We start from the raw sequence: 25,874 nt of genomic DNA on the forward strand, positions 1-25,874 counted from the left end.
AAATTAGGATTCCTAAATAACTATATTTTTTCATTTTTTTGGATGTGTTCCAAAGTCTATGGGATGAATGTTAGTTTGTATTTTTTCCAGTTATATGTGTGTGAAAACCTTCAACCAACTTTTATCATGACAGCTTTAGATTTATTTAATCAAATGTAAATGACAAGATTACTAACATTGGATANTTAGTTTGTATTTTTTCCAGTTATATGTGTGTGAAAACCTTCAACCAACTTTTATCATGACAGCTTTAGATTTATTTAATCAAATGTAAATGACAAGATTACTAACATGGATAATCGCATTTTATATGTACAGTACATATATATATATATATATATATATATATATATATATATATATATATATATATATATATATATATATATATATTATATACATATATATTATATATTTATTATTATGTGTCGGGGAATCTTGTGGTAGCGTTTCCTAAGGTCCTGGTTCAAATGAGTACTTGTATTTTATCGTGCTTTATTTAATTACAAAGTTGTGTTTCTATTTGTATACTGTATGTGTGTGGGTGGAGGCACTTTTGTTTTAATGAAATGTGCTATACAAATAAAGTCTAATTGATTGATTGATGTGATTTTATCATTGCAAAGCAGGATATTATGGCTTTTTGTAAGTGCCATTTTTCAGTGCTTGTACTGTGTGTGTGTGTGTTGTACATAAACTCTGGTATTAACCTCTCACCTCTGGGATGGGATCCGACAGCAGGGTGTAGAGCTTCTCATGGGCGCTGTCCCGAACTCCACACCAGCGCGCCGGGTCAAAGTTCTGCCAAATACGGCCCAGGCAAATGGCCACCCACTGGCGGAGCAGCGGGTGAGGGTCTGACAGCTGCTCCAGGCAGTTGGCTATGAGGTTGCCCTGTAGACAGGCCTCCTGGTGTGGGAGTGGAGAGTGAGAGGAGAAGGAGTGATATCGAATGGTGAGTGGTTACTTAAAATTTTAAAAGCTGCTTATACCTACGCTCATTTAAAAGAGATTTTAAGGACAGTGAGGGATGACGTAACAAGAGCAGAAAGGCCATTTGTGTAAGACATCATTTCCAATGAGTCACCACCAATTAAAACATTCAAACTTTGTCCTGTTGTGTGGAGTAGGCTCTGGGCTTGTTGTAGTCCACACTGACCTGCCTGTATCCTTTTTTTAAAAAAAAATAAAATGACAATATGTGCATCATAGAACAGTCTTAACCATCTGCAGAGGCTGCAGGCTGAGAGCACATTTGTTCCTCATTAGCCAGTTAATCATCACTAACCTGTAACCTCACACTGTGTGATGGACAAATAGCTTATGAGGTGTGTAGCAGTATGACTTATTCCTTTGAAGCCCTTCAGCCCTCTTCAAGTTTTTTTATGAACAGAAGGTAATTGGCGCATCAAGGTTTGGGGCTGTCTAAAGAACAACGTAAGAGCTGGTATCGTCGATTCTAAACCCTTTTTAAACTTTCTTTTTGATTGAATCTCTTTGTGCACAGCATTGACAAGTGCTCTCCTTTTTGTCCTGTTTCAGTTGCCTTTGTGTTTCTTCTACTCTGGAGGTAACACAAAGACAGCGTGTTGATTGGCTGTACAGGATGCTGATCTTTGTGAAAGGATAAAAGAAAATGTGCGTCAAGCATCACAAAACTAAAAGACAGGCTCGGTTGGAGTTACTACCACAAGGACAGTAAAGTCAACGCAAAATATATTTTGGCTATAGAGGGGGTTATAGAGAGACCATGGGGAATAATGGCATGTTTTTTTACACATATCAGTTGGTAAATTAAGGATTTATTTTGACCAAACCGGAGCTGGCGATTATTGAAACAGTAAACTTACTAACTAGATTACTTGCAAGAATAACCAAGATGGTTTAGGTGAGTTTTATTTCTTTTCTTTCAAGTTAGAATGAAACATGTTTTATGATAAGTTAACAATAGTAGTTAGCAATTAAGCCTCTTCAGTCTTCAGTGACTGAGAAAATTGAATTCTAAAGGTGTACAGCAACAGTTCTGTTTAGTAAGGAAATTAGGTGTGAGAATATTACTTCTCATAAAATTTTGTGGGTTTCTATTGTGTATTTATTAGTCAGAAAAGCTTGGTGGGGTTGTTAGCGTGGTACACTCATTCTGTCATATACCGTATACCCTCTAGTGAAATTTCAGGAAGGTATGAAATATTACAAACTGGCCAAGCATAGTGCATGACTGATCAATTCATCTGATTACAGCTGATCAAATCAGATCGATGGATAAGAGAATCAGCTGCTGCAGAGACAAGAGAATGCCAACTTTTAGAACCCGTGTCATAAACACATGACATAAAAGTTTGACTTTCATTTGAGATTCTGCTTCTCCATCTGTGCCAAGAGTATGTTCTGCACTCTGAGTGGGGTGCAATAAATGGCCTAACAGTATATATACTCAAATCCAGTGCAAATCAACACAAAGCAGCCGATGTTTTAATTATGGTGGGATGCCACAAAGAAATAAATGACCATCAGTTTCTCCTTTTCACAGAAATACTGTTTTGATTCACTTTTTAATTCTAATCATTCCCACTTTGTCATTTTTTTATTGAGTGTCTACTGTCAGTCAAACCTAACACTTTCTGTATGTTTCACGTTAGCTCCTGATAGTCTTAAGTCGAAAATAATATGCAGGAAGTTTTCAGTTTTCATTTGTCAACTGATTCCAATCTGTTCCATTCTGCAGATTTTACTATTAGAGTTAAGCTGCTATTAATAAAATGCAACTCTTCCTGTATAAATGTTTTAAAGTAAAAGCCTTGCAGTGGCTCAGATAACATGATCCCTGCCTATTCCTGGCAGCCTTCTTACCTGTTCCAAAGCAAGAGTGATGCTTCTGGTATCATATGAAAGAAGGAGACCAGTAGAAGAAAGCATGTAGGCCAGTGAAAATGTTACGGTAGTTACTTCTCTTTTATATTTGGTATTAAGTCAGTCTGTCTTTTGGTGCGAAATAATTTGGAACGATGTGCGAGTGCTTTTGGGTGGAGACACAAGGTATTTTGTGACAGCGTGTCTTTGCACCTCGCCAGTTAATGGGCTAAAATTAGCGCATACACTCAGGTGTTGTGTTTCCATCAATTCCAATCAGAGCAAGAGCCGATAACTACCCGAGACTACTGCAGAGTTACTTGTTGTGGGTGTGAATGCCTATCGTAACTGTTCCCATTACATTAAAAAGCCAGATGTTGGCAGGTGTAAGCTTGTTTTTGTGCAGTGGGAAAGGGGCTATAATAGAGGAAGTGTTGAGTTTGCATTACCAGCAAGCAGCAAACAAGATGGGGCAGATCAGAGAACAAGGACCAGAATGACTGAAATATAAAAAAATATATACTTAAAAACTGAAAATCAGAAATCCAGACTTGTTGGTCAGGTTTCTTCTGCATTAGCTGAAATAAAGCCATTTGTTGAAACTAAGAAGTTACTGTAAATGTGTCATTTCTGTGTCACAACAAGAGATGCATCAGAACTCTGATGTTCCCTGGGAACATAAAATCCTTTACTGCCACACCTTATACCCAGATGCACCACAACGAGGACCCATTTAGTGTGCCTAGAATCCTTCTTTGTCTCCTGCAGATTGAGGCGTCACAACAAATCTTTCACCAACAGCGACATGATGCCATCTACTTTTTTCATGTGCCTCAGCCGCGTTGCTCCCCCAGCTCTGATCGAGCCTTCCAGCTGAACCCTGAGAGCTGGAATATTAAGACACCAGTACTCGCTGACATGTTCACAACAGCGATACTGCAGTAATGAGCGCTGTTGTTGAAAGTAAGAGGGATAAATAATGGAGATGTGGAGCAGGCAGAGAGTCTCTCTGTAATGTTGGGGAACATCTATTATTTACAGGCCTGTGAGAGAGGTAGGAGCATTTAGGTAGCATGCAATGTAAGAAGAATGGCTGTTTCTGAGCCTCAGAGCACATATAGCTTTTCTGATTTGTCACATTTATATAATGTTCAGAGAGAGAAGTACTGTAAAGTAATGAAGAAAAAATATGTCAAATAGCATTCACAACAAGACAGAAAAATCACTGCAGAGAGCAGGGGGGAGGACGCAGAAGGGAGTGTTGGTGGAATATTTCTGTGTGTAAGCAATTGTGTGTGTGTGTGTGTGTGTGTGTACTCCATGAAATGACAAGCTACATCATCCCAACATCCCAACCTTAGATGTTTGATCAGCATCAGGCACAAAAGGCTTCTGGGACTGAATACCGGGGGGCAGGGAACAGGCCAAAGTGACACTTGCGGTGATAAAGTGTCACTATGGTGGTGGTTGGGACGGAGACGGAAATTATAAAGGTGACTGTTGGTGACAAAACTGTCACATAACCAATATCTCCCAGAAATACACAATGGGCGATAGAGTCATCTCTCAAAATGACGGCCGGCCCCAAAAGAACCTGCAGAGGTTCTGGTGAGGGAAGTAAATGAATGATTCCTTCTGCCTTTGGGCCTCGAGCAAGCAAATGGACAACGGTGCAGAAATACACACATATCCAAACATGCTCCCACACACACCTGTCCCGTGTTGTAGCTGTTGACGATAACAGCCAATATGAAAACAGCCATGGTTCGATGCTCAGCCTGTTAGAAAGAAAGGAACTAAGCGTCAAAATCACAAAAAAGAAGAGATATATCCCTTTATATTATATTTACAGAAAATCTAACATGAGTCACTTTCTTTCTAAAAGGGATTGTTGGATACTCACTGGCATGTAACTGTCGGCCAACACCGACAGGAAGTACTTGTGTCCATTGTCTTTCACCAAGTCAGCTTGACATGACTGCAGAGACAGAGATACGAGAGAGAAGGGTAAATGCATACTTTTTACACACTAAACTGCACAATAAAACAAGTGTATTTATTATTTATTTATTGCCTGCTGCAATATGAAACATAACTTGCAGTTGAGCTTACTGATCAACATCACAGTTACTGTTTGAGTGAAACATTAGCAAAAAAGTGTGTGGGAGAACACCATCAATTTTTTCCTTTAAAAAATGTTAGACTGACAGTGTTTTGCAAAAATGGAATGACATTTCATTATGGAAAAAGAACACTTTTAAAAGTGTAGCAGATTTACAAATTTCAGACCGGATTTTGAATCAAATCCCCCAACCAACTGACCAACCAAACAACTGCCCTACCAACCAACCAGATGGCCAGCTAGCTGACCAATCAAACCAACCAACCAACAAGCCAGCCAGTAAGCCAGCCAACCAGCCAACAAGCTGGCCAGCCAGCTAACCAACCAATAAGCCAGTCAACCAACCAACCAGCTAGCCAAACAACCAACCAACAAGCCAACCAGTAAGTCAGCCAACCAACCAACCAACCAACCAATAAGCCAGCCAGCCAAGTAACCAATCGACCAGGAATCAACATAGAATGACCTTAATTATATTGTTTTAATGAAGTACACTAGGTTTTTAAGCTTGTTGGACATCCCATTCTTAAACTATGGGGATTAATACAGAGTCAGACCTGCCTTTGTGTATATTTAGATGGCCACTCTTCTTTGAAGGCTTTCCACAAGACTTTTAGAGTGTGTTTTTGGAAATTTGTACCCATTCAACACAAAAAGCATTCATAAGGTGAGGCAATTATGTTGTAGGAGAAGGCTGGGCTCACAATTGGCGTTTATAGCGTTGAGGCCAGGCTTCTGTGCAGACTAATCAAGTTTCTCCAAACAAACTAATTTAACGTTGTCTTGTTGGACCTCGCCTTGTGCACAGGGGCACAGTCATGCTGCAGGACCAAAGGCTTTCCCCAAACTCTTGCCATAAAGTTGGAGGTGCCCATTTGACTTAAATATCTGTATCCTGTGACATTAAGAAGACCCTTCACTTGAACTAAAAGGCCTAGCTTAAACCCAGAAAAAAGCCTCAGATCCATTACTTGACAATAGGCACAACAACTGCCACATAGTAACGCATGATTCATTACTCCAAAGACCATGTTTCCAGGGCTCCAGAGTCCAGTTGTGGTGTGCTTGCCACTACTTCAGCTGATGCTTGGCATTGCAAATGCTGATATGAGACTTTCATGCAGCTGCCTGGCCACAGAAACCCATTTCATGAAGCTCCAGAGGCACAGTCTTAGTGTTGACTTTGCTTCCAGTGACAGTTTAAAACTCTGTTGTGAGTGATGCAGCAGATGACAAGCAATTTTTACGTGTGGTCTACCACTTTGAGGCTGAGCTGTTGTTGCTCCGAGACTCTTCCAACTCACAATAATAGCACTTACAGTTGACTGAGGCAGATCTAATAGGGTAGAGTTTTCTCAAACTGACTGATGCTAAGACTGTGCCACTTTTAAAGTCACTAAGCTCTTATCAACCCAGTCTAAAAATAAATATAATAAATATCTATGAAGATGGCAGGATTTCATGCACGTTTAGCAACTGGTGTGGCTAAAAACACCTGAACTAAAATAATTTATCATGGTGTCCACAGACCTTTGGCCATATAGAGTATTTAAGCCCATGACATCATTGTTCATGCCTTTACACAGAAGACATCTGAATCTGAAACATTCCTCCCATCTTTTTAATTTCTGTCTTTCCCTCCTTGTATTAGTCGTCATGTGCAGCAGACAGATTTAATAACTACAAATAGCCTGTGATGTGAAAAAAAAAGAAAGAAAAAAAGCTGATGAAACAAAAACTTTAATACAGTAAGAGTTTAGAAAAGATGATGCAGTATGATGTTAATATTTGGGAGTGTTTTACATAACTTACACTGTCAACAGCGAGGATTTTAGCCCAGATGAAGACCAGCAGAGGCCGCAGCTCTCTGGCTGAGCTCTGGAGCAGCTTTAATACATATGGGAAGATTCCCACTGACAGCGCCTGAAACACATACACAAACACACACACAGAGCACTGGTGTTTATAGAGCAGTAGTGATGTTGCAGTTATGGTCCGGGCACCACTGCTGAATGTGTTTATCCAAGTTTGACCATAAAGACACACCTGTGGTCTGAAATGTCAACATGTACAGAGGAGGGGAGTTAAGGTGAGGAGGAGCTGGGATGAGAATCATGATTTTGACTTCAGTCCAGATGTCTGTTAGTTCAGTCTGTCAATAAGATGAGTGGGTCTTTTGGAACATTCAGTATGCGACTGTATCAACTCGGAGTGTGAGTGATGGCACAAGGCATTAAGGAAGGCAACTGTCCCAGTGATTATGTCAATTTAAGTAAACTATATAGAATACAGCATTACTGTGCAGCCTTTGATTAATGTAAAAAAGTGTATATCACTAGGCCTGAATTATTTAACCCTCTGGTTAATAAAAGTCAATGGGCAAGAAATGTGCCAAAATATATATAAAATAAATATTTTTTTATAAGCACTTTTTATTTTTATTTTTGTTGTGGTTTTTGTCTTTAAACTTTTTTGGGGGTTATTTTAAGGTGATTTTCTGATTTAACTTTTTTTTTTTTTTTTTTTAACTAAATTCGAGCGAATTTTTGGGCCATTTTTTGTTAAGTTTCTCATTGCCCTCTACCAGTGTTTATGAAAGAATACTATACCAATCTGCTCGAGTTTAAAAGGCTTAATCAATAGTAAATGGCGTATTTATAGTTGCAACTTCAGTTTGCACAATTTGAGGGTTAATGGAAAGCTGCCTCTTGGTTCTAGAAAGGGCCATTTGCATTTTCCCTTTGGCCACGGAAGTTCTCTCACACACTTGGCCCACGGAGGAAGTTTCAGTTGTTTGCAATCTCCAACTTCACCACTAGATGCCACTAAATCCTACAAACTGGACCTTTAATATCTATAGTGTTTTAATAAAAAGTTTTAGGGGTATGCATGTGATCTTTCAGGCTGTAAACGTACCAGACTGACGGCCCAGGGACCCAGATCCAGAAACCGTCCCAGCAGGTCTAGTGCTCGTAGCCGATGCACCTGACTGAGGAGGACCTAAAACAGAGCAGAGGTCAGAGGTCAACTGTGCTGCCTCCAAAACCAAGAGGAAGACAGAGATTAACTGAGGAAGAGAAGGAGGCGGAGAGGGAGGAAGGACAGCAGGAGAAACGGCAGAAAGGGTGAGGAGGTGGAGTGAAACAGGTGGCTCTCCCACCACTACTGGCACCAGGTTGCTCTTGTTTACTTTGTGCGTGTGTGTGTGTGTGTGTGTATGTGTGTGTTAGCATTGTGGGGATATATGTGTGGGTGACTGGGTGCGTCCTCTTGGCTGCCATTTCCCTTGGCTTCTTGAGAAGATACAGGTTTAGGATGACACCCGAGAGTGTGTGTGCATTTTGGTTTACATGCATGACAGTGACGCCAAACGGGATCACGATGCAGAAAGTTTGTGCCACGGAAAACTATTTTAAGGAGGCATATGGTATGTGCTAAAAATGTATACATATGTAGTTGACGCAGCACTAAATTCAGTGCAGCAGAGAGTCGGTGTGAGGGCTGGACACCGGTCCACGCCCTATGTGATTGTCCAACAGTGAGTGTGGGAACAAGCATATGGAGAAACCCAGGTACACACACAAGCACACATATCCACCGACACGTTTTGTATTAATAGCATCTTCCGTGACTTTATCCTGCTGAGCGTGACCACATGAACAGAAGGAGGCCGGGGGAACACCGGCCCAGGGTTACCTCCAGCTCCAAGGAAGAGCGTGGGAACATGGACAACTGTGTGTGTGTGTGTGTGTGTGTGTGTTTTACGTAGGTGTGTGCTCTATAAGAACTAGCAAGCCAGCAAGAATAGAATCTTACACCTCTCCTGCTGCAAGCTTAAAAAATCCCTTTCTCTCCATTCCATTTTTTCAAACTGATTTGACGCAGGTCGTTAAGTATTTTGTGCACAGTCACAAACACAAGCACATTTTTAAACACGATAAAAACTGCACATTAACCCTTTGATACCTGAGCAAAATGGCTTGGCTTCTTTCAAAAAGGCAAAAAGGGAGAGAAAGAAGAAATGACCCAATTATTCTAATAATTCTTTAACTTTAAATATTGTTTTCTCTAGTTTTTATCTTTTTTCCCAAGAAATTTCTCAGTAGCTTTTATAAAATAATTTTCTAAATCTACAGATGTCCTGCAATTTGATGAGCATTTCTTGACAAGTTGCTCATTGTTTTTTTTCTCAATGTTTTTCATAGTAATCACACCAATTTGCTCAGGTGTTAAAGGTTTCAATACCTGTAAAAGGTGTCTTAAAGCAGAAAAAGAAAAGTGGTGTTGCTATGAGTTTGAAGGGTTAAAGGGTAACGGTATTATTGTTCAACCTCAATGCCATTTTACTATATTTTTGTGTCTAAGTGACTTATGGGAACAAAGTTTTTGAGATTGGTGAGATCTAGTGTAGAGTGTGGCAGCACTCCCTAAACAGGCTGCAATATAAACACTTGGGGCATTTGGCACAATCAATTTACTTCCACTAAAAGTGTTTGTTTTTGCCACTGACAGACTGTGATTTTGAGTTTGACAACATTATGGGTAGAATTACTACACCCCTTCTCCACCAAAATTAGCATGTGCATGCAGGTTGTTTCAAACATGGATGAACCTGCTAAAAATAGGTGATCAGACTCCTTTTCCATTGCAAGTAGAGCAGAGCTGTGTACAGTGCTCTGTAACAGATACGTTTGTCTTTCTGTATGTGTGCATGTGTGCGTGTGTTTGTGTGAGAGTGTGTGAGCGTGTGTGTTGCATTCAACATAAAGGACAGGCCGGAGAACGGGTAAACAAACAACATAAAGGAGCATGGACAGAGGACTGTGAAAACTTTACGGTGGTTAGTTGACTTTATGTATCTCTGACTTATTCAGTCTCTCTTTTAAACTTGGTGCAGACTAATTTTGATCCATGTTTGAGCGCTGCTTAAGTGGAGACAGACGGTAATTTGTGTCAGCACGTCACTGTCTCTCACCGGTTAAGGGGCCAAAATTAGTGTGTTCACCCAGGTGTTGTGTTCCCATCAATGCCGATAAATACCTGCCGCAGAATCATTTGACCTGGGTGTGACTGCCAATTGTAACCTTTCCCATTATATTAAAAACCAACATGTTAGCGAATGTTAGCATTTTTTGTTTTTTGTTTTCGTTCAATGGAAAGAAAGACTTAGATTATACTGCATGAGTCGTGTCACAGTTTGTAAACAGAAATGTTTGACATAGTTTTGCTCTTCCTAAATGCAGACCCAATGACATTGGTTCATCCACAGTGTTTGCTGTTTTTGGATTCTTCGTTCATGATTGAAGTATGTGAGATAAACAACCTTTTCCGCATGAATTCAATGTAACAAAGCGAAAGTAATTAATGTATAAATAGTAATTTTGGGGATGGAGCTTTTCTTTAAAGGCAGTGACGTCATCTGTTTGTGTTAATTCAGCATTAAAATTATAATTCAGTATGTAGAAAAACAGTAGTAGTCAATACTGATGGCTTTGGGAACTGGATTACAGATTTTAAATAACTAAAAGACAAAAAGTGAATTGTAAAGAGTGAATATGGAATACAGAGAACCACATTTCATCCAATGTAATGGTGGAATATGCTGATACAAATAATGCATAAAGCTGTTTTGTTTCTTTACTCACTGCCTCATGTTCTGCACGACTAAATGTCTCTGGAGAGCAGTATTCACACTTCGATATTCTTTCCACAGGTCTGAAATCAAGCGTTCTGTCAGTAGCTGCTCGCTCACATCATCAAGCAATCATATATGTAAGTGAACTCTTTGTTTGAACGCTGAAATGTCATTCCTTTCAGATAAACATGTGGATGAAGCCAACGATTATGCAGATTCAATGTTTAAAAAGGGCTTTATTCTTCATTATGCACCAGCAAACTCAGTGCTGCAAGAGCTTCTTGATTAAAAACACACATCACCTGCCAACAGTCTCCCATTAGCTTGGAATATCACCATTACAGCAACACTTTCTGTACTATTACCTCTCCCCGCTCCCTTCTCTCTCCCTTTATTCATCTTCATCCCCCCCTTTTTTTTTTCCAAGACACTCTCCTCAGGTCGCCACTTTACATCTGTTAGCAGAAAAGTGAGATATGCACCGTTAAACTCTCCCTGCAAATTGAGCTTTGCGGGCCAGTTTTCTTCATTACAACTCTGCAACAAAGTCTGTGACTAGAGCAGCGACTGCAGTGTTCCCTTTGGTGGTGTTAAATTTGTTCGGGATGCTTTAATTGGGGCGAAATCTGGCTAAAACGCTCACTGTGAGCTGTTGAGTTACAGGAGTCGGATGTTTCTCCCCTCCCTCCCTCTCATCCTCCCACCACCACCAGCAGCAGCATCCCGCAGGGCTGTACAGTTGTGGTGTAGTATTATATCACAGCGTAGTAGTGGTGTGCTGCTGTCCGTGTTGAATGGTAATTTCATGCTGACTCAGCGCGCTGCGAGCTGCAGCCCGTCCATACAGCAGTTCTGTCGGGACCCGTTAAAAGCCGAGGAAAAGGCAGACTGATTGGAGAGCGCTGGATGCTGTGTGAAGGCATGTGTGTGTGTGTGCTGTTGATGTGGACTTTAAAGAGAGCGAGGAAGTAAAGCAGCAATAGCCTTTAAGATTACGCAACATTATGCAGCTCTCCACCGTGAGGGCAGAGTAATCTCAAGGCTCCTTCATGCTCTCTGATGTAATGGATGGACACATAAACAGGTTTTATACCCTTTTAAGCACACGGTTGCATAAGAATGAAGTTTAAAAGACTGGCGTATTCTTGGAGGATTTACGAATCAATGCCAAAATATAATCTGGCTCCAATTTGAAAGATGCAATGAGCGACAAGAAATGGGCAACAGAGAGTGCTCCATCAATAATGCTCTTTAATGAAATGAGTGCGGGGAGGACAACAGAGCTCAGGGATGAGAGATACGGTGCGCCGTTGTCTTGACAACAGTCATTTCATCCAGGAAGGATTAACAGATTTTGCAGAGGGATTACCACGTCTCTGAAATTATGATGTTACGGTAACAGCAGCGTGTTCACACACATTTGGCAAGAGACGTCAGTGATGTGATTTAGGCGTGCATGTGCATCATCGAATAGCATGACGGCGTGTCTCACAGCTCTTACACACAGCGTGATGATGCACAGTGCTTACTCATCGCACTAAAGGAGATTGCAGTCAAGGTGTTACGCAAATAAGGAACGGAGAAAAATATGCACACACTGACAATCACACGCATTTTAATTCAGCAGCATGGCTTCATCCCTACTATTAAAAAACGGTGCACGTGCTGTATGTTAAAAGGGTAACTGTGGTATTTTTCAACCTGGATACTATTTTCCTGTGTTTTTGTGTCCAAGTGACTGATGGGAACAATATTTTTTTTAATCCTTAGGGCCCGCTTTAATAATACACACAATCATATTACTCCACGCACAAAATGTGCTTTTCACAATAAAGCTTTAAAAGATGCTATATATTAATATGATTTTCTACTTTCATTGAGTTAAATCTAACCAACATCAGTCTGGATCATATGTCAAAAGTTTGTTTAGAATTTCAATCCTTTAAATGCCAGGTTTTTATTATGATGCCACCATGATTCATAGATGGAAAAAAAAAAAAAACACAAAAAGAAATTATTTTTAATGCACGTCACACTAAGTAGATTTTTTTATTATTATCACAGCCTGGGATATGTCAGTGATTAGCAATAACATTGATAATCGCACATTATTATCTTTTGTGCAGTGTGAAATGCTCACCGCTCTGCAAACAAAATGCACTTTCAAGATTCAGGCTATAAAAAATATCATACATAAATATGATTTTCTGCTTACAATGAGTTAATTTCTTTTTTTAACCAACATCAGTCCTAGTCATAAATATCAAATATTCATTAATTTTAAGAATGTCAACCCTTTAAATGCCAGGTTTTTGTCATTATGCCATGATAATTTTAGATGACATGACTTGAACCCATTCTGAGCGGGACTCAAAGAGAGAGTTCTGTCTGTGTTGGAGAGGGCTGATGGCGATGTAATGGAATGTGTTTTGGAAGTTCCCAGCATCCAACTGGATACATGGGTCCTGGATTATACTGCACCAGCTGTAGGGTTTTGCTGTGGTTGAACATGGTCTCCAATCACTTAAATTTATAAACAATGTTAACTGTTTTTGGATTCTTATTCATTACATAAGAAGAAGTAAGAAGTTTTCTTTATGAATGCAAAAAAAACAGGGTGAGTAATATGAATGATCATTTTGTAAGTGAAGTATTCCTTTAATGCTGTATGTAATATGTGTAATTTGATACAAACATTTTATGAACATAAAACTTTATCAGACAACAATTTCAATGATTTTCTCTAATGTTCACTGTTCATAATTCTTTTTTTAAAGATCCCTCTCTATCAAAATGATGACTGCTGCTTTTCTTTGATGCTCTTATTTTTTTTCTGCAATTTGCCCACTGGGGACCAATAAAGGCATTGATTTTTTTCACTTTTTTTCTTTATACGCTTTGGTAAACCCAAATGTATTTACATGTCAATGAAGCAAACTATGATTGAAAAAGAGATTATCAAAAGATAGAAAGAGGCAAGAGGTGTGTGTGTGTGTGTGTGTGTGTGTGTGTGTGTGTGTGTGTGTGTGTATGTGTGTGCACTTGTACCTGCAGAACAATTGGGAGCTGCTCAGGAGGGTTTCTGTTCTCCACGCCCATCGTCAGCCACACCTGGAACGCCGTCAGCTGCTCCGCAAAGAAAGGACTGTGCTGTGGACAAAAAACACACACAATGTTTAGAATGATTTATAAGAAATTACTGTCTCTTTCTTTCTTTCATTCACACACAGACACGCACGTACACACACACACACACACACACACACACACACACACGCACACACACAGAGTAACGATCCAGTCTGCAGTGACTAGCTTATCATTTGATAGCGCCCTGACACAATGAACTAAGAAGTGACACTGCACTGCAGTAACAACATAAATCCTGATCTATCATGATCACCTTCTCCCTCTCTCTCTCTCTCTCTCTGCTGCCATGGCACTTTGCCTGATTGATTGGTTGCTGGCCGCAGAGTTTTTGATCACGCCGAGTGTTAATATTGCAGCGGGAATTACGACAGCGTGGTGCAGACTGCTGATGGATGTAGAGAAGGGAAATATCAACACTTCGCGGCTGGATGGCCAAATTAATTTGTGCATAATCAAAGCTTAATAACTCGGTACACACACTCACCAACAGATGAGAAAAAAAAGCGCTGTGTGGGTGTTATAGGCCGAGATTAGAGACTGAGTTCCTGTATTTACAAGGCCTAAAATAGTAGATATCATTCTGACTCTGTAATGTTTCACTAAGCCTACTTTCAGTTTATGATATATAAAGTTATAATGGAATCTTTACTGAAAATAAACTGTGTGCTTTACTGATTTGATCAATACTCAATTTTAATAGAACACATAGAAAGAAATCTGATACCCCTCAAGGTATGAATGCATGATGGAAAACTAGTTATTATTATAATATCCCAGATATTGCATCACATTCTTATGATATAATACATTTAGTTCACATAATCTGAACTGGATAAGCATCAGAAAAGTAATAGATATATCGGCCAATTTAAATGACTGAGTTTTAGTAAGGTGTAATCTGCAATCAGGTACAAAACCATTTTCTAACTAACATGACTGCCTACAGCAGGCAAAAAGAGCTATTTATGACTTTTGTTAATTTAATTTAGAAATAGCTTTTAATAGCTTGTAAAGCCTTCTTCAAGGAACTTGTTTTTTTTTTAAACTAAAATAATGCAGAGAAGGTGAAGGTGATTATTTCAGCCCAGAGTAATGTCTTTTCTCAGGCTGCATACAGACCCACGAAACTCCACCACTAAAGTGAATCAGACAGCCTGAAAGACAACACCCAGGGCAAAAATAGCACAATCATCACAACATGCTGCTGCTTCCTAAGCTTATTAGGCCTCATTCACCCAAATCTTCCCAATTTTTTTTTCTTGAATTTCTTCTTGAGAAAGGTCCTATGAAAAATCTACATCAGATTCACAATGTGTTTTTAAGCCGTTAACATCTGGATCAGCATCAGGTTTTTTGTGCAGCATTCAGATGCCTTTTATTAGATTTTAAACCCCTGACATCTTAGAAAACCGGTTTGATTTATTTAAAAAAATGATGAGCAATTTGGCAATTTGAACTGCAAAAAAAACACAAAAAACTAAAAAGTGAAAAGGAAATGATCTGAAAATTAGTTGAGGGGATTATTATGTATTATCAAAAAAACAAGTGGAAAATGTCCAGAAATGTATATATATACTTTTCTATTATGTTGCAGAAAAAAAGAAAAATAAATCTTGAAATCATTTCCTTTTTTTTCCTTTTTGTTTGTTTGTCTTTAACCTTTTACTTCTTTTGTGTGTACTTTTTGTCCGGTAATTTTCTTGTAACAATTGTTTTGCTAATTCTTTGGCCCATTTCTTGTAAACATTTTTTTTTTAAGAAATCGGCGCAATTTGCTCAGGTTTCAAAGGGTTAAACTATAGAATTGCTTACACCTATGTTCTTATAATGATGAATCCTTGTGTTAAATAAAAGCATGTGCCAGTTGATCCTAATAAGCACAGATAAACAACATGCTCTAAGCATGCTATGACAAGGCAGGGGGCTACAGGGCTGTGAAAAGAAAAGTCAAAAGAATTATGTCAAGAATGGCCAAAAAACTCTAAAGAGGGAGGAGCCCTGGGCTACATATTAAAAAAACACCCTAACTTTTGCAGAAAGTGAGCTGCCACATTTAATAACGTCAGTACTGCATATGAAATAACACAAAATATGATGCATGTACGGCTCACTCAGTGAATGCTGTACCCAGAGAAGGGCTTGCAACGTATGCTGTAAAATAAAAAAGTAACGTTAAAAAAAAACAAAAAAAAAACATTGCCAAAAACAAAGAACAGATAGAGCTGTACCACGCCGACTCTGCTTTGCTCAATGGCTGTCACCTTGTCGACGAGAGACAGTTGACAAAGGTGGGATCCAAGGAGGTGTCAATCAAAACGTCCACACAGTCTGCAGATATGCTGTTCTTCTCAAAATGAGCTGTTTTTAACTTTTTAACTTTAATAGTTGGGAACATTTATTTTCAATCAAATTTTTTGTAGATACTTAATGAGACGCTCAGCTTTGATATAAGCCAAGTTTAGAGAGGCTTTAAGGACAGTTGGTGAATGAGGCCTTTTGCTCTTGGTACACGATCATAGTTGACAACAAATCAGAGAATGACGATGGCTTTGCTGGACAGTCAGAGAACATTTTGGGAGGAAAATCTTAAAACTAACGTGACGGGGACAAAAACGGGATTTTGCTATCTACTTGATAATAGATACAACGACATATTTTCTGATCTAAAGGGTGAAAGGAAACGGACTGAGTGGTTTTTTCTGCTGATGGTGAGGACCGTGAGCTCCGAAAGCAATAACAGAGGGAGAATAAAAAAATCTATAAAATAAACATAATATAAAAAATCTACTATGCACTATATTTTTTCTACAGCTCTAAATTCAGTTGTGACACAGACCAAGAAAATGAGGCACATCAAAGACGGATTAAAGGCTCCTGAAAGCGGGAGCGAGACCGAGAGGGAAGATTTCCTTTAGTAGTCCTCAGAGGCTCAATTACGGTGCTGGTAAGTGTTTTTCGGCCGAAGTGCAGGAGAGAGGAGAGGAGGATCGAGAATGGAAAACTGCTCCTTGGGGAGCGATGGAGAAGATGCCCAACACCGAGGGGCCAGGTGGAGGAGAGTCTCTGATAAAAGCTGCTCTGGTCTCACTTTGAGAGTTTTTGGATTAGTTTGCATCACAGAGCACATGTTGCTGATCTCTGCTCTGTCCAGCAGTTGGTGTCTGCTCAAAAATGTCTTGACCCAGATATGTGAAGTCATCATCGGCTTAATAAGCTTCTTGCAGTGTGTTTCCATTACTCTCAGCATCTCCATTACAATCCCCCGCCATGCCAGGAAATATAACAACAAACTGTCTCCAAGTGCAGGGCCAGTGCTTTCAGAAATGCTTTTATTTGACATTCACACTTGAATTATTGGACCTGACGTTTTATTGTGTTCTCCACTGGGACTGTGTGTGTGTGAGTGTGTATTTGGGAGATTAATAGAGCTGCTGTAGATTCTCATGGAGCAGAAGTTGCGGTACAAACAAGAACAGTTGATGTTTAAGCATCAGTGGTGGACTGATCGGAGATAAGAGCCATACATCACTGCGAGGTGACCAGTAACCAGTAACAGAGCATCTTTACACCTATAAGTGAAGCTGAAAATGTCCCACATACAGGCCCGCCGTCAAGGGGGGGCAGCTAAGGGTACAGATGACCCTGGCCTAAGGGTCTATGATTAACCACTGCATGGGACCAAGTATAACAATGTATTTACTGATGTATCATTCAGTACGGTCACATGATGTTAGAAAGAAGTGGTATTATTGTGTTAGTCCCACTATAACTGGACTTTAAAATTACATGGAAACATGTTAGTCAGACTTAAATTGGACTAACACACCCAGATAATGCGACTAGAAGTTGAGCTATTCCATCATGTAAAGACCTCAGTCAGACTGTAGATGCACGCGCTCCTGGTCACTGTGCTGGCCTCCCTCTGTGCTTACAGATTGGGACTGTTCGTTTTTTATGAGTGGGGAAGGGGTGCTGCAAAATGGGCCAGGCATTTAAAAAGAATGTAAGCACTGAGGAGAGACTTGTGTTTTTAATTTCGGCTTAGGTGAGGGACATACAACTTTAAAATGGTAGTATTATATATTTATTTGTAATAAGGTTGGGGGTGGAAACAAGGAGAAAAGTGGTTGTTTTTTAAAGTTTTTTTTCTTTTTCTCTTTCTCTTACCTCTGTTCTCGCCAACCTTTTTGTTCATCCATTTATTCATTTATCTAATCACTTATTTTTCTACTTAGCTTATTTCCCCTATACATTTCTCTCCTTAGGCTTTACACTTCCCCCACCCAGTTATTTTCCAAACCATTTACCATTCACAGACACAGACACAGACACACACACACACAGCCTTTTAACACCCTCAACATCATGTGACAGTATGCCCGAGGTTGATGCTTGTTTCTGTCTTGTCCTGTCTTTGCCGTGCTAAGTGTATACACATAATGTCATGTCTCCCACATAATGTTGTTTTCGTCATGTCCTCACTTGTTCTCAAATGCACTGCATCACTAAATAAAAAAGATATATATACACACACACACAGAGAAACACACACACACACACACACACACACACACACACACACACACACATATATGTATTAAAAAAGTCACACCCCAACCACCCCCCTCCTCTGATAAATAAAGAACAGTCCCACAACACAGGCACAGTTGCTAAGTGATGTCCAGGTGTGGACAGAGGGAGGACGGAGCAGCAACAAAGAGCACGCACAAAACGCCTGGTCCAGTTAAAAGTCCAACTGAGGTGTTTATATGACGAAATAGCTCGGCTTCAAATCGAATTATCTGGGTGTGAGTCCCATGTATGAGTTTACATGTATTATTTAAATCCAGTTTTAAGTGGGACTAACAACAATAATTGCACTTTTTCTAACATCATGTAAACGTACTGACTGTTTTAGTTCTGCACACAATTTGACCAATATTTGATGAAATGATTCACTTTATTTACCCATGATTTGGTCTCATTTTACCTTAAAATAATATCCTCGGCCAGTGTTTGATTTACTTTCCTCTACTGATTCATTAAAGGACATTTTTCCGGCCCAGGACACACGTGACATCCTCTGCTTTTAAAAATGTGTCCCCCTGGCTCAAAATTCCTGATGGCTGGCCTGCTCTCTCTCTCTCTCTCTCTCTCTCTCTCTCACACACACACACACACACACACGCACACACACACACTTACTCTGAAGGCGGTGCCCTCCTCGATGATGGTAGGCAGCTGAGAGAGACAGATGTCCACGGCCAGGTCCCACGCTTGCCTGCAGAGACACGGAGAATGACCACATTAATTATTCACCCGAAAAACATTCACATTTGTTGCAATTCAAAACTCATTATGACCTGCAGCAACACAAACAAATGCGCCTCAGCACTGAGACCCTCGGTCACGGCTTTCCTTTTCCCCCGCTCCTCCAATATATCTCAGTCTCCTCGCCTCACATTGTCTCCCTCGCCTCTTCCCCGTGCGCGCACATACGCACGCACGCTCTCTCTCTCACTCACACACTCTCTCTCTCACTCACTCACTCACTCACACACACACACACACACACACACACACACCTCTTAGATTCTAGATTCTCAGCCTAAGGTCCTGCGGAGGGCAGCAAGGAGCTTTAATCCCTTTCTAAACACCAGCGTTCTCTCATGGTCATCATATCTAATTCATAGGGTTACGTAACTCACATCTATCGCAGCGTCTCTAGTCTGTCTGTCTGTCTCGCTTTCCTTCCACTTTCCCCCGCTCCTTTTTCTCGCAGCAAATTGAGCTTGGGGCCTCGGCGGGGCTTTTTCCTCTCAGTTAGCGTGAGTTAGGGGTTGAGTCATGTTCCCAGCAGATGTGCTGCGATGTAATGTGATGCTGAATGAGTGACACAGAGTTCATTCTGTCTCAGACTCGTTTGGCTGCTCAGACAGCTTTTACCGCGAGCTGGGAGCGTAAAATGGAGCTGCGCTGTGGTCAACAGCATGGTGTTAAAGGGAGTTTTGATTTTTCATAGTGAGGTTGTATGAGGTATTTATTCAAATGCAGAAGATGCACACCTGCAGTTTGGAGAAGCAGGCTGAAGTCCGACATGACAGCTAAGTAATGTAGTGCTGCTGATAGCTAAATCTACATCAGCTTGAATTTCCACTATAAATATAACATTTTCCCTGCTTTACCATAATGTGAGACAATGATTTAAAAAAGCCTCAAACAGGTAGTTAGTTTGGGTTATTGTGTGACAGTTTTGGCATCTTAAAACAGCTGGTTCAGGTTCATCTGAGTCACAGGACTTATGAATGAATATTAATTTCAAACTTGTAAAAAAAAATAAAAAAAAAACAAAGTAGACAGATATTCCCCAAATCTCTGGAACACACTGCCTGTAAATATTTGCTATTTTTTAAAAATAAAAACGCATCAGTTTAGCATTTAACTCGCTCTGACCTCACGGCTTTGCATTTTGCTTCTCCAATCGCACAGCTGCACCTCCTTAAAATCTCATATTTTCCTTAATTTTATGCATTTTATACCCCCTTTTAGCTCTATCTTACTTTTACTAGTAATATCAAGTGGGTTTTATCCATGCGAAAATGCATTCTATCTATTCTGTTGTGATCTTATTTTATTTTTACTTGTGGGTTTTATTATGTTTTTATGTCTTCTATGTCTCTTCATGTGAAGCACTCGTGCAAGTCATTTCTTTGTTATAAGAACGTTGGCCTGCATCACTTGTATGAAAGGTGCTATACAAATAAAGTTTATTATTATTATTACTATTGTTATTATTATTAAGCAAAACAAAACAATCAAAAGCAAACAAGCCTAATGGCCAAGTGGAACAAACAAAAACAAAACCTAAACATCAATCTCAATAAAGAACTTATCAACCCACTTAAACTTCACTTAAACGTATCATATTTTTGCGAAGGAGCAGGAAAAGGTACACACTTATTTAGTCCTAACCCTACATATACATTCACATTCTATATAAACGACTTCCCAAATTTTATAAACAGCTCACTATGATTTGGACAACTATCCCAGTTTATATACAATCTAATACAACTATCTTGTGGTTGTATGAGGCACGCACACACGAGGGAAGCTGCACTTACAGTTTATATCCACATCTGTGAAAACATGGATGCTTCCCCCAGCAGCACAGAAGATCTCTACAATCAGCACCGTTTCCCTTAAGGCCTTCTTCAGATATTGCCTTCACGAGAATGAGATGGATGCTAAGTCACATTGACCTTTCACCTATGACCTCCAAAATCCAAGCAGTTCGTCCTTGAGTCCAAGTGGGTGTTTATGTCAAAGAAAGTCCTTCAAGGCTGGTGAACATGCTCAGTCATCCAGATGGCGGTAATTTTAAGCGTGATATCATAGGGCAGATAGACTTGCATGACTTTCTTGGAGACCTTTCACCTCTTATCTGAAAGGCTTTTTTCAGGTCACATGTCAGCTCTGAGTTTCGGAGCTTCAGCTCCAAGTTGTACAACTCTGAAACTCACATGCTCACATGTGACCTCAACCACCCTGTAAGGTTTCACACCCTCACAGCGTTTGAAGCCTGCCGGTCTATAGAAGCCTGCAGAGAGGTGAAACGTCCTCAAGAAACTCAAGCAAGTTCAGTTGCCTATGAAGTGGCACTTGAAATTCCCCCATGGCGTTCTCGAGATGTCGTATTTACGGGAATGGGATGGACGGACGGACGGACGGAAATGTCTCAAGCCACGACTGTCATCTTCTTGGAGGCATAATAACACTAACTAACTGGCCCCTCCACAGCAGTACACTGCCTAGTTTCTGTGTCGGACTCCAGCCTGCTTCTCCAAACTGGGAGCATACCAGCTGACATCTACTATATGTATTACACCAACTATGGACAGCACGCCATACAACCCCACTTAAAAAAACCCAAACGGAACAATCCCTTTAAAGGTCAAATTGATCTCCATTCTGTCCTGCAAACACAGAGTGCAGCATACAGCTGTGAAAGAATTGCTGTCTAATTGGAAAACTAAACTATAAGTCCACTCCATCAACCACTTTTAAACTGTTCTTAAAGTCAACAAACAGGCCATTTATTCCAGCATTCATGTCAGCTGCTACTAATTCAGCCGTTTATAAATTCAGCTGCAGCAGCAGGCACAACATTTAGCCTCCCAGAAAAAATGTCAACTGTGCAAAACAGATATTACTGCATTATTAAGAACAGGTTTGCTGCCATATGAAGGCTCCACTTTATAGAAATGAGATCAGGGAAAAGCTGAGATGGATGGCGTGTGTATCCAACGGAACTGAAGCAAGAACTCTATTTGTATGTCATATGTGTTAACATTCCACTCAAACACATGGCACTGCTATATATGATATTGCTGAAGTATTTTAAAACTATAAAACATGAAAGAATTGGCACTTCTGGATGCAGAGATGAGTGCAGTTTTATGGGTTTTTTTTGTTCCATTTAACTTATTTGCTGAGCGTCTGCTACAGTGTTTGTTTACAGCATGGCTTTAAAATGACTAAAACACCAATTTACTCCAGTCCAAGTGGTGGTTGTTAATGAGGGGAAGTTATTTACAGACTGGAACCAGTAACCCTTTTTGCAAGTTCAGTGTGTGGGAAAACAAAATTTCACACACAAGGGTACGACCGATCAGCGAAAGTTTCACAGTGTCAGGTTCAAATGTCTCAGCTGTTGTCCGTGACGGTGCCCACAACCTCATCCTCATATTATCTGGGCTGACCGCTGCTATGCAATCATCTCCACTTCAGTGGAAACCTCATCCTCTCTGCATCACACTTAACTTCATTTTTTCAGAATGTCACCCACTCAGAGCTTTATACGTGATGAAGTGGCAGCGCTGCTGAATGCACTATTAACTCGCACGACTGCTGATTGTGTGCAGTTTAAAAAAAAATAAAAAATTGCCGGTTCAATGCTGTTTTACTCATCTGTATGAGATTAATTGATTATATAAAAGGGTTGTAGGACTTAATGGGTCAAACAATATACTAAAACATTTTCTGTTATTTTTGCTCATATCCTGGATTTGTTCTTATTTTGTTAGTACCCATTGATTTTTGGGATTCACTAATTTTCTTATTTTTGCTTTTCTCTTAGGTAAGAGAAAATTGTACGAGTGGTCAAGATAGAGAAAAACTCCACAAATTGTTGTCAAACACAAGGAAAAGTAAGTTTTATATTTGAGGAGGATTTAACAATGGATGAATATCATTTAATCAGTGTAGTTGAGGTTCAGAGTAATTACAATGACTGGATTATTACATTTCAGGGTTGATGAGATACTACTTGGTGCAATAATCCCAGTTACTGTAATTTCAGTTACTGTGCTTCCGTCCACTGACCAGTGGTGTAATGTAACTAAGTATATTTACTCAAATGCTGTACTTAAGTACACATCTGAGGAATTTATGTTACTTGTGTATTTTAATTTAATGCCACTTTCCACTTCTACTTCACTACACTTCAGAGGGAATTATTATACTTTGTACTCCTCTTTATTATTAGATAACTACTTCACAAATTAAGATTTTTTCACACAGACCAAAGATATCAAAATACACAAGTGCACCTAAATTAATTAGTTGATAATTTAGAGAATTAACTGTCAATTTTTTCTTTCATGATGTCATTTTTCATGCAAAAAACATTTCATGGTTCCAGCTTCTCTTATATATTGTGTGTATGAGGACGTGCTGCTTTTTCTTTTGATTATTTCAATTATTTAGATTTTTTTTACATTTATTAAAACCTTTGTGCATGTGTACTTTTACTTTTTATACTTATATATTTATATAAGTTTATTTAACAGTAGGCCTACATCAGTTTCTCTACAGCAGAAAACCTGCCCTTATATAGTGTTTGAGTGGCGTTACTTGTACTAACAGGTGACATATGATCAGTGGGATTCATCATTGAGCTCACTTGGTCAGAGCAGATTTGAATGGTTAAAGCGTTTGGTGCATCTGGGGTTGACTTCTTTTATATTTTCTCTAAACTGAAATTTTAGAGAATGTTGCTGCATGAGGCCAAATGTTACTCCATTCTTTTGGTTTCATTTATTATCTGTTTGATCAACTTTGACCTGTTTGTTTGCTTGTTTTTTAAATATGCTATAAGGTTCATCTTTCTCTCTCACACACACACACACAAACACACACACACACACACACACACAAAAGAAGAGATATAACAGCTGAGGGTAGTGCTGACTGTTGAGAATGAGCTCATCTTTTCTTATTTTGTACTTTTGTAGATTTAAAGGTCATCTTGAGGTATCCACAGATAGAAGAAAGCACTGAAATAATTAAATCTCACAAGAAGCTTTTACATTTTCCCGTAATTATCTCCAGGTGAAAGACAACAGAGGATGATGTGTTTGGCTGTGTGTGTTTGTGAATGTGTGCTGTGTGTGTTTTTGAGAGTGTGTACTGTGTGTGTGTGTGAGCGCACGTCATCAACAAAATCATGCAGGGAATGCATAGAACATCTGGGTTCTTCACACGATGATGAAAATCACTTATTCTCAGAGACTGACACTGTGAAGGAGATATCTGTAAAACAGTGGCTAGATTGTTTTTCCCACAACCCTAAAAAATGACTTAATATCAGGATTTGAGCCATTCGGCCTGATTACTACTACTTGTCTACTTTTGGTTTAGCGTTCCACTAAGTTTAATGGAAATAGAATGATTTCATCATGCGGCTCTTTTAGACTTTCCAAATGTTATTGCCCCGAATGGATTACATCTTGATAGTGAAATTAGTCTCTTTGAGGAGATTTTGATGCTCATAAAGTTTTTCTTTTTTTTTTTTTTGAATCGAAACCACACCCATATTCACCAAAATGCACACCTATCATTTTTAAAAGGCAAATAAACTTTGGTCCTAATGTCCTAAACAACAAAGGCAAGATGATACAAATAAAGGTGACTCACATGCTTTCCTTCAACAAGGAAGTATATTGTAAACATATTTTCAGGTTTCATAACTCAAAGAACTGGAATCAGAAAGTGTAGAAATGTCAGCAGCATATATCCATTCCCACTGGTGTTTATGTAATCCAACAGTGAGGAAACAGTGCAGTCTAATCAGCAAAGACATGCTCACAGGGAGGAGGCTGCCGCACCGTTTCAGATGACAGCATTAACTCGGATGATTCCTGCCAATACGAATGAGTAACTTATCACCAAAAGCTTTCCATGTGTGTGTGTGTGTGTGTGTGTGCATGGTGTGTGAGATGAGGGGATGGCCGACAACAGAGTGTAGGGGACCAGTTGGCGGCTGACTAAGCTCTTTTTTCTGTTGCCTGCTCAGAGTGTTGCAGCGACGCTCACTCACAAAGACACACATATAAAAGGAACGCGAACGCGCGCACACACACACACACACGCACACACACTCTTTAACTGCCCACAGGGGAGTAATCAGCCTTGGGTTTATCTGCTCTCCCCTATTCTGCTCCATTTGAATAACAATTGCTGTTTGTGTTCGGGCACCAACATCGATCAACCAGCCCCCAAATTGCTTAATACTCCCTCTCCATTGCCCCCACCACCACCCCCCCGCCCCATCTCTGCTGATCCAAACTTTTATTTTTCTACTCGCCTTTTATCCCTGGCACTTCCATTTTTTATCGTTCTCTCAGTCTTCCTTCCTCCGCTCTTAAAACACCCTCTCTGTCGTTATCCTGTCCTCCTTAATACTGCATGTGTTGCTGTGAAACAAAGTGCAACTCCCAATTTCTTTGGCGGTAAACACTGCAATATACCCACAATCTAAAATAATGGGTGCGAGCGAGAAAGAAAGACTATTGCTTGCTCAAGGAGCAAGGAGCAGTGTTCTTTATAACAAGTGATGCCAGGGTGTTACACAACAAGTCGCTCCTCTAGGCAACAGAGTGAGAGAGTGTTTTTTCTTCTTTTTTTTGTAACACAAGCCAGATAATGAGTGGGAGAGATGGAGGGAGGCATTTATAGAAGACCAAGATGGGAACAATAGATAGTGGGAGAAGTGTTTGTGTAACTAAAGGGAGATAGATGATGGGATAATGTTTCTCACACAGTGTGGAGGAGCAT

The 25,874-nt window shown here is 39.8% G+C and overlaps 1 protein-coding gene across 1 annotated transcript in view; it reads right to left on the reverse strand.

Annotated features, from left to right (window-relative positions):
- rptor (regulatory associated protein of MTOR, complex 1) overlaps window positions 1–25,874 on the reverse strand; it is a 248,178-nt gene that overhangs the window by 71,351 nt on the left and 150,953 nt on the right. Inside the window, 7 exon segments of the mRNA XM_042484972.1 lie at window positions 718–909; window positions 4,563–4,628; window positions 4,754–4,828; window positions 6,785–6,895; window positions 7,889–7,972; window positions 13,656–13,757; window positions 18,963–19,038. Coding sequence (XP_042340906.1) covers window positions 718–909; window positions 4,563–4,628; window positions 4,754–4,828; window positions 6,785–6,895; window positions 7,889–7,972; window positions 13,656–13,757; window positions 18,963–19,038 — 706 coding nt within the window.

The sequence above is a fragment of the Plectropomus leopardus genome, chromosome 4 (assembly GCF_008729295.1).
Source record: "Plectropomus leopardus isolate mb chromosome 4, YSFRI_Pleo_2.0, whole genome shotgun sequence".
Classification (NCBI taxonomy): domain Eukaryota; kingdom Metazoa; phylum Chordata; class Actinopteri; order Perciformes; family Serranidae; genus Plectropomus; species Plectropomus leopardus.